Genomic DNA, 9541 nt, shown 5'->3' with positions numbered 1-9541 from the left:
GACCAGAAGCATCCTCACGGGATGAGTCTACTAATTATTGCCTTTTTCGTTCGTTGTATTACAAACCTGCATAAGATACCTCATTTGAGATCAACTCTGACAAATTTAGAGGAGAAACGTCTTTTCTGAAACCACTGGAAGGGCCCTTCGTTCCTTTGCGTGGTTTCCCTGAGCCCGCGCTGTCCCCAGCTGCAGCGTCACACAGAGTGGGCGTCCCCCTCCGCGTGTCCTCAACGCGCGGGGCCGTCACGGGACCTGCCGGCTGGCCCCGAGAGGCGGGCATCGGGTTGATTACCCCGGAAGGTTCAAACTGGGCCCACCGTGGCCGTGCCGGCCGTCGGTCCGTGGGCTCCGCCTACAGTGCCCCCTCTGCTCGCCGGCCGCTGGGCCACGGGGCTTGGGGCCCGGCCGTGCGCCCCCCCCCCAGCCCCCCCCCACCCCCTCCCAGACCCAGCTCGGGAGCGGGCCTCCAGCCTCGCTGCTGTTTTTAGCTTGCCTTTGGCCCAGGGCCCAGTTACTCGATGCCTGTTTTCTACTAAGCAAATGTGTCCGGGAGCCCCAGGCCACAGGTGAAGAGTGATAAAATACGTTCCCTGACCCTGACGGGACCAGCCAGCCGCGAAGATGGAGGCGTTCCAGCTGTAAACGAGGGCAGGATGCTGAAATCCCAGATCCCACTTCACTTTTATAGAACCCTGATTTTAAACGGAAAGGTTTGGGGACGGCAGAGGCCGGCCCAGGCTGGCCGCGGCTCCTGTGTGTCTGTTGTGCCTTGTCCGGCTCCTCTCAGATGGCAGAGCTCTCCTAAGCCCACGGGACTTTAGTGCAATTAAACCCGAGTCTAGTTTGATACTTTGAAACTACTTTTAGCTTCAGTGCTTTGTACGGTTTTTTCTTTCCGGTTTAAATTTTAGTTGTGCTTTGAGACAGTGCAATAAACTAGACTTTTTCCAAATGTGGTCGAGTCTGGTGTTTGAGCCGTGAGAAGGGACCCCTGGTGGGCGCTCACAGGGGTGACCCGCCCACGGGTGCCCGAAGCATCTGCCGACCGCGTTCGCCAGCCCAGCCCCCCTGCCAGGAGAGCGTGGCGGATGCCATCGCGTGGCCTGCTTGGTGTGCAAATACGCACCGGTTTCCCCGGGGCGGCCGTCCTGACCGAACGGCCGCTCCAGAGGTAGACGTACCCCCGGCAGCCCCTGGGAAGGACACCCTCAGGGGAGGCGGAGCGCGGGGCTGTCTCCGCACAGAGGCCCCGCTGAGGCCGGGCTGCTGTGGGCAGGCTCTGGAGGGGCTCCCGAGCCTCCATCCAAGAAACAAGAGCAAATAGCCGCAGTGTGCTGCCGGGAGCCCGCACGTGGGAAGAGAGCACGTTCGTAACGGCAGCAGGACACATCGTGTGCCAGGAAAGACCTGAACAGGAAATGTCGGACTCGGGTCAGGGAATGTCACGCTTCACGGATGTCAAACAAAGCTTGAATGAAGGAAGACACGGCCGACCCTCCCGATGGAAGACTAAGTACGTCGTGCAAAGGCAGGAGTCCTCTCCAAAGGAACTGGTGGGCTTAAGTCAGGCTGTCAGAACCCTCCCTGGCGTGTTCTGCTGGAGGGAGGCAGGGAAGAAGTCCCAGAACAATGTTTGTGCCCACAAGGGTCCCCGACTGCCAGATGTGCGCCCGGGGCCCCTGAGCTGCTTCGTGTCCCACCAGAGCCCCCTGAGAGAGATACCGTCAGTCTCAGGGACACTCGGGTTCCTTGACTTGCTGGAGGTCACACAGGGGCCACTGGGATTGGAGCCCAGCTCTGTGGAACCCCAGACCAGTGCTTCATGAGGCCGCCTCACTGTCGGGGGAAGAAATAGGTGGGGGCTGCCAAGAGCGATGACAGCAGCAGGCGGTATAAGTGTGGCGTGGGAGGGCAGGCCAGGGACACAGCTGCCCAGGCCCGCCAGGAGTTGGCACGGTGGGGGCACGTCGTAGAAGAGGGGACAGGCGGGTGCGGTCACCGCTGATGTGGACCACTGCCTCGTTATCTGGACAAAATAGCCATTAAATGGATTGAAGAATCTTAAAGCTAGGGGGAAAACAGTATCCAATTTCTGGATGGCAAAGGCTTTCTAGACTCCAAAGTGATGGGAAAAGCCACAGAGGAGAAGGATACAGATTTGATTTCCTCAAAATATTAAAATGTGATAAATTTAAAACCCCACAAAAGATTAAAAGGGGAAATAATTGTGGCATCACAGACGATGACGATGTACCTTAAACACTCGTACACGCCAGTCGGAGGACCTATGGCTCTCGTACGGACCCAGATGAAAGCGTGTCGCTTAGCTTAACCCCTGGCACCCAGGCGGGGCACACGCGGAGCAATCTTCAAACTTACGAAGCCACAAACTCCACTTCCGGAATCCTGTCCTCGGGACCAAATCCTAAACTGGGGGCAAGTGTATAACACCGGCCATTTTATCATTGCGTGATGCGAACCGCTGACCTCCAGGGGCAGCTTCCAGTGCGGCCTCCTGTGTGGCTGCTAGAAGCACGTGTCCCGGAGGAAACGGGCCAGGGCTTGGCCACATCGATGCCACAGATCTTCCGTGTGTAATAACGTGGTGTTGCAGATACACAGGGGGAGAGAGAGAGAGAAGGGAGAGGGAAATGATACAATGCGCAGGTATTCGCACCCTTCTAACCTTTGGTGGGTTTGTATCTTTTGAATTTCAAGCCATGTAAATGTATTATTTATTTCAAAATAAATAAAATTCACATTTTAAAAAGTGCCAACATTAACTCCTTATGCTGTCAACACTAGCTGAGTCAAATATCACCAAGTAAACACCAAAGGCTCCTGAGAAGTCGTTTACAAAGCATTTTACAATATAGGAAAGTGCTTAGACTACAGTAAGTTTAAAAGTACTTAATTATTTGAGTGATCTGACGTCATGTATGTAAAAAATATGCATAGAAAATAATTTTAACATATTTATATACATGCATAGAAAAAACTGGAAGAAAATACACCCACATGCTCGTAGTGGTTGGTCGGCGGGCCGGTGGCAGGCAGCTGGCCCCTTTTTTTGGCAGCCAGACAATGGAGGGCGAGCAGGACAATGTTTCCGTGAGGAAACCCTGCCAGGCCCTGCCCTGGATTCCTCTGCAGTCCCAGTGCTCTGCCTCCAGTGTGAATTCTATAAGCAGAAATTCTTTTTAAAAATCACTTAAGACCGAAATCTCGGTCTTCACCTCTGTCCTGATCAAGGTGGTGGTTACATGTGTAGACATCTGTCAGAACTCCTCAGACTATACATTTAAAGTCTGTGCGTCTCAGGGCACCCGGCCGGCTCGGCAGGAAGAGCATGAGACTCTTGATCTCGAGGTCGTGAGTTCAAGCCCCACGTTGGGCGTAGAGCCTACTTAAAAAAAAAAAAAGAAAAGGCCTCTTTTCATCTTTTAAGAAAAAATAAACTCTGTGCATCTATCGTCTGTCAGTCATGCTCCATTTAAAAATGTAGCAGGACAAGGGGATCCCGGGTGGCTGTCAGTTAAGCGTCCGACTTCAGCTCAGGTCATGATCTCACAGTTTGTGAGTTCGAGCCCCACGTCGGGCTCCTCGCTGACAGTGTGAGGCCTGCTTGGGATTCTCTCTCCCTGTCTCTCTCTCTAAATAAACTTAAAATAAGTGGGAAGCTCTTTCCTTTAAAAAAAAGAAAAGAAAAGGTAGCAAGACACAACCACAGTGGGGCCAGGGCGGGAACAGGTGCAAACACTGCATGTGGCCGTCCCTGACCACGAGGGTTTCCTTCCTTCCCGGCTCCCCGGGAAGCATCCCTGTTCTGAACAGGACTGGCGAGAATTCAGGAAACTCTTCCCAGTACAGTAGCTGACAGTTGGTGAGGCATGGAGAGGAAGGGACACCAGAGTAATCTGCATCGAGGTAATACCAGGATGGAGTCCGCATGTGGCACGGCCCTTGCGTGGAGTCATGTCCCCACAGCCAGAGGAGGGGCAGAGCAAGGCCCTCACTGCCTTCACAGCCGCCTCCCCCAGCCCACCCCGACAGCAGGGCGGTCCCACAATGTGCCTTTCCGGTTCGTGGCCCAGCCTCCTCTGTCCTCCCTGGCAGGCCTCTGGGGTAAAGATTCTGGCCCCTGAGCTCCACCAGATTGGGAGTCACTGGGCCGATGGGTGGGCATGGTCGGGGGCAGTACTGGCCACAGTCAAACCTCCTTAGACCAGAATGAGTGGGCCAAACGAACCAGTGTGCTTCACCCCAGAGAAAAGTGGGCCTTGTTCTGGGCAGAGCAGTTGCTTCAGAGAAGCCATCAAGGCAACCTGCCAAGACCGAGAGCAGAGTCCCCGTCTGCCAAGGGACACCTGGGCGGGGCCTGACGGACTCTGGCCCTCCCCAGCACTCGGTGCACATGGCCCCCACCGACCTGGCTGTCCTTGCTGGGGCTGGAGGGTCCCAGGGACTGATAAGCCCAACACTAGGGACTTCCTGCCCAGCCTCCTGCCCTCCCTCTGGCCAGCGGCGGCCACCAGATAGCCCCGAGTCTCTCCTTATCACCCTGCACCACCTCTCTGGGGCCTCTGCTCAGTGATGCCTGCCGTGCCCCGAGCCAGGCGTCCCCGGCGTCACAGGGGCAGCTGTGCCGGCAATCAGGCCCCACTGCTGCCACACGGCTGGGACGCTGGCTGACCTCGACTCCCTCAGCCTTCCCTGCGGCTCCAAGCAGTGTGAACTCCATTACCCTCCTGGACCCCGTCCCACCCACCCACGGTGAGGACACCAAGGGCTAATGCCCTGGGATACCCTCCTCCTGCCATCTCAGCCCTCCAGGGCATAAGGGGCCTCCGGTGGGCCCCAAAGTCACCCCGCAAGTGGTAGAAGGTCCCCACAGCTGCCTCTCAGTCCCAAGAGCTACCTGCTGGTCACCTTCAAAGCAAACCACTCCACGTGGGCCCCAGAACTTCCCCTGAACACGCGTGCTCAGGCTGGGCCCCCAGGCGGCAGGGCCCATGATGATCCCGCCACCCACTCGAGAACGAGCCCAGGTCGCGCCTCCTGCGTGCCTGACAACGGGTTCTGTGGGGTGCCCCTTCCATGGCCTCCCGGGGAGTCCTGAGGCAAGGCAGCTCCCCCACCTCTGCCTCATCCCAGTCCTAGCCCAGGGACCTCAAAAGGGCAGCCGTAATATAGTGTGTAAGGCAAGAGGGGCCCAGGAGGACTCACCCCACAGAAGATGGAGCTGGGCCTGGGGAGACGGGGGAGAAGGCTGCAAACCGTTCCCTTTCAGGTGCCTAGGCCTTCTAGAAGCTGCTGGGGCATCCGGCACCAAGAATCCCCCCAACGCCTCCACAGGCCCACCGCCCGGAAGCCACTGCGACCTGCTCCTCTGGGCCACCCTAGTCTCCACCTTCATGCACCCCCAAAGGCAATGCACTCTCCCCCACAATGGCATCCCTGGTGGGAGGACCTGGGACCACCTAGAGCCAGGGGTTCCTGATGCCCCCGGTTCTGAGCTGGGAGAGATATTAGTATCCACTGCCCCCAAGTGTCAACCTTCAGAGAAACTACTGAACTGACCCCCAGGACACACAGCAGGAAGGGAGGAGCCCTCACTCCCACCTGCCATCTAGGACCAGCCCCTGGGCTGTGCACCCCTCCCTTCTCCCCTCCTCCCCGCCATCCGGCAGACCTTTAGCCGTCTCCTCCTGGCAGGACATCGTGGCCCTCCAGCCCGAGCCACGCAGCTTGGATTTCATAGCCCAGCGGAACTCCCCGGGGCCGAACGGCTTGGCCATCCTCCCTGGCCTCGAGGCTCCTTAGGGCACGGACCAGGCTTGTCCATCAGTCCATTTGTCCTGAAGGATGGCGGCACATCCGTTAACAATCTTCTTCAGAACCTTCCTACAGAAGCCAGCTCCATTAGCTGGGGCAAGAGCGCTTGCCCCACTGGGAGCCACAGCCACCCAGTCACCCTCTGGGGACTGGGCCAGGGGAACACCTGGGATCCCACACCAAGGGCGGGACCCAGGTCAGGCCCAGAGGAAGGCACATCTAACACCACCAGAAGACAGGGTGGAGGGAGGCGGGGAACAGGGGCCTGAGGCACCAGAGGCTTCCTGGCAGAGAAGAGGAAAGCAGGAGCGGGGGACTTGGTGCCTGCTACTCATCAGGGAAGACGGACAAGCCCAGGCCTGGATACACCAGTTCTGGAGGGAGGTGTCACAAGGATATCCAAGGAGGGGACGCGGGAGAAGCAGGAGCACAGTCTGGATCACGCCTCCCCCCACGCCAGCACAGCAAGCCTTCCCATCCTCCTCTGCCCCACACAGGAGTTCGCAAGGCCCTATATGCCAACTGCACAGAGGAACTCTTTCCCAGAACCTCACAGGACCTGCTCTCTTGGCCTCTAGGCCCTCGAACATGCTGTCCCCAGCTCAGGCACGTCAGTCCACACCCAAAGCCCCTGCCCAATTCTAGCTCAGCTGTCACTCCCTCTGGGACACCTGGTCCTGGAGGCTCTACATCAACATGGAAAGCTTCACGGGCTGGAAAGTGAGCACAGGGTAGGGCCTGGCTCTAGGAGTCGCGTGACTCCTGTACCCTTGCAAAAAGGGAGGGAGGCGGGGAGCTGAGCTCAGCCGGACCCCAGAAACCCGCAGCCGGGGGCCCACCTGACCATCAAGGCCCAGCCTGCAGCACGTGCAACATACGAAGCAGAGGTTCTCCTATACAGAGATCAATATATGTAAAGTGCTGGGTACAACGCTCTGAAAAATAGTATTTCCAAAAATCCAACGACCGGCCCCCCCGCCTCCCCGCCGAGGTCTAGCCCTTGCCCGTGAGGTCCAGCGGCTGCAGGAAAGGCGGCAGCGGCAGCTCGTCCAGGGCCTCGGGGAAGCGTCCAGGCGAGATGGCGGTGACCAGCACCTGCATGGCGCGCACGAAGAGCGAGGGCGGCGCCAGGCCCGCCAGCCACTGGAACTTGTCCTCGCCCAGCAGCCGCTGCCAGCGCGGCCGGTCGCCCAGCAGCTCCCGGCGGGCAGGGCCGGCGGCGCCCGCGGGCGTGTACAGCGCCAGCAGGTCGAGCAGCAGCAGGCGGCGCTGGCGCGGCTCCCCGGGCGCAGAGGCGGGCGCCCCGGCGGCGGCAGCGGCGGCATTGGGGGCCCCGGCGTCGCGGCCCAGCTGGCGCAGCAGCAGCTCAAGAGGCGTGAGGCCGCCGCCGTCGCGCAGGCCGGGTGACGCGCCGTGGCCAAGCAGCAGGAAGAGGCACTCGGGGCGCGCCAGCTCGCAGGCCGCGTGCAGCGCCGTGCCACCACCCTCCACGCGGCTGCAGCCGCGCCGGTCGAGCACGCGCGCGCGCTCCTCGGGCGGGAAGTCGCGCACGGTGCGCAGGATGCGGCGCAGGATGCCCACGCGGTTGTAGCGCACGGCCAGCGCCACGTGCGGCCCGGGCGCCGCGCAGCAGCGGAAGCCGGCGCTGGGTGGCGCGAGCGCGCGCCGCGGGAACGTGGCCAGCAGGTAGTGCGCGTACGCCTGGTGGTCGTGCACGAGCGCGTAGAGCAGCGCCTCGGAGGGCGAGTAAGCGGCGGCGCGGCCGCGCTCGTCCCAGTGGAAGGCCTCGCTGGCGCGCATGTCCTCGAGCAGCCACACCGGCAGCAGGTCGCGGACGGCCTGGTAGAAGGCGAACGACGACTTGCGACACTGCTTCTGCGCCCGTGAGCGCGCCGCGCCTGCGCCCTCCGGCCCGCCGTCCGCGCCGCCCCCGGGCCGCCGCGCGTCCCACGGCATGCTGGTGGCGGACGCCTGCCTCCCGGCCTCACGGCATGGGCCCGGCGGCAGCTGACCACCTGCACCTGCGGGGAGGGGATCGCGGTGAGGCTCCAAAGCTCGAGGTTGCCTGCTGCTTAGGAGGGGCCCTTCTCTGCTAGGTCCCGACCCACCTCCCACATCCTTGATCTAGCTGCCTCTGCTCTCCCTCCCTTAAAGTGTCTTGTTCTCCGGCACCTCTGCTAGAGATGCCCTTCCATTCCCCCTCCCCTCAGAGCCCCACCCGCCATCAAGGCCACGCCGAAAACCCGCCTCCCCACCTCTTTCAGCCCAGAGACCTGCTGACCTGGCTGACTAGGCCCACCAGGTGCATCCAACCCCAAACAGAAAAGACCAGGTTGGGGGGCAGGAAAGTTGGGAGCCCACCTCTCCAGCTGAGCCAAGCTCCACCTAACCATGACCCTATCCTCTGACCCCTGACCACAGGTGGGAGCCCCTAGGGCCTCCCCCCATCCCAGACAGGGACAGGGTTCTAGACCCAGACCTACCTGGTTCCTGCACTCTGATCACAGGACGTTGAGCATATATCACTCTCTTTCTCTGAGCCTCAACTTCCTCATCTGTAAAAAAGGGGGTGGGAGAAATGGAAGTTGTGAGCCCCAGCTGGGTGAGGTGGGGTGGAGCCTTCCACCCAAACATGATGTTTACTGGATATCATCAACCCTAGCTGCTGGGAGGAGGCCGCAATGAAATCAACCTAGAAACGGGTGTGCACAACGCTTTACAGCAAATCCCCTCCAGGTCTGCAACTTCTCTTGATCTTCCCAACTACTAGATGAAGCGGGTACTGTCATCCCATTTTCCAGCAAGAGACAAGCTTGTCCAAGGTCAGTCAGCAAGTCATGGTACAGCCAAGCCTAGAACCAAGATTTCCTGACTCCCATTTTGGGCTCATTCCAGAAATGGGGGGAGAGGGGAGCCCCCAACCCACAGGGAGCCCAGCTTGAGCCCTGCCTGACCTTGCTCGCTGAGCCCCCGGCCCCAAACTGAGCCCTGGTCTCTGACCCCTGACCCTGGTCCAAGCTCCCCACTGCTTTCTCTCAAGGGTAAGCTGTTGGTCACAAGGGGCCTGGGTCAGCGCACAGGCCGCGTCCACACACACTGGGTAACTAAGTTACAGAGACGAACACTCTGGGGAGTGGGCTACAGCCGCAGTGCTCTTTGGGGGGCACCATGCCCGAAACACCCCCCGCCCAAGCCTGGGACTCTGCGTCCCAGGTGTATGTACCCCTGTGTGGATACCCGTGGGGCGCCAGGCGGGTTACGTAAAGTTGGGCCGCCCCACGTCACTGGGCAGCGAGTCACAGCCGCGGCTCCGTGAATGGGGGGGTTGGGCCACCGAAGGCAGGGCTGTACGCCCGGGGCCGCCCGCCAGCTCCTCCCCGTCCCCTCCCGGCGGCCGCGGGTCGCGGGGGTCGAGGCCAGGGTGTTTGCCGACCGGTGGCCAGAGCAGCGAGGGCTGCACCTGCGTGTGCATATGCCCAGGGGACACGAGGGGGCGGCGGCCAGGGGAGAGCACCCGGGGCTGGGGCCGCGCGCCGAGCGGGCCGGGGGTAGGCGGGGGACTCACCGTGGGGGACAGCAGGGCCTTGGGCCTGACGTCCCAGTCCCCGTCCCGCTGAGGGCCGAAGCGCGCGCTGTTACCCCGCGGGTAGGCGCGCAGGCAAAGGTCCCAAGACGGGCGGGCGAGAGGAAGCCGCCGCCGCCC

The 9541-nt window shown here is 60.7% G+C and overlaps 1 protein-coding gene across 1 annotated transcript; it reads right to left on the bottom strand.

Annotated features, from left to right (window-relative positions):
• Positions 1 to 2713: 2713 nt before the first annotated feature.
• On the bottom strand, positions 2714 to 9535 carry ANKRD9 (ankyrin repeat domain 9). The gene is made up of 4 exons (XM_049612124.1): positions 9404 to 9535; positions 8322 to 8393; positions 5696 to 7859; positions 2714 to 3406 (listed from the first exon to the last, which is right to left on the bottom strand). The coding sequence occupies exon 3, from the start codon at positions 7792 to 7794 to the stop codon at positions 6832 to 6834; it is 963 nt and encodes a 320-aa protein (XP_049468081.1). The 5' UTR covers positions 7795 to 7859; positions 8322 to 8393; positions 9404 to 9535; the 3' UTR covers positions 2714 to 3406; positions 5696 to 6831.
• Between the last annotated feature and the right edge of the window lie 6 nt (positions 9536 to 9541).

The sequence above is a fragment of the Panthera uncia genome, assembly GCF_023721935.1.
Source record: "Panthera uncia isolate 11264 chromosome B3 unlocalized genomic scaffold, Puncia_PCG_1.0 HiC_scaffold_1, whole genome shotgun sequence".
Taxonomy (NCBI): Eukaryota; Metazoa; Chordata; class Mammalia; order Carnivora; family Felidae; genus Panthera; species Panthera uncia.
Note: the sequence above shows the minus strand (reverse complement) of the source record. Positions and strands in the feature narration are given on the sequence as shown.

Bases quoted from the DNA above. Each gene is read 5' to 3' on its own strand.
- ANKRD9 (XM_049612124.1), bottom strand. From the start codon at position 7,794: ATGCCGTGGGACGCGCGGCGGCCCGGGGGCGGCGCGGACGGCGGGCCG.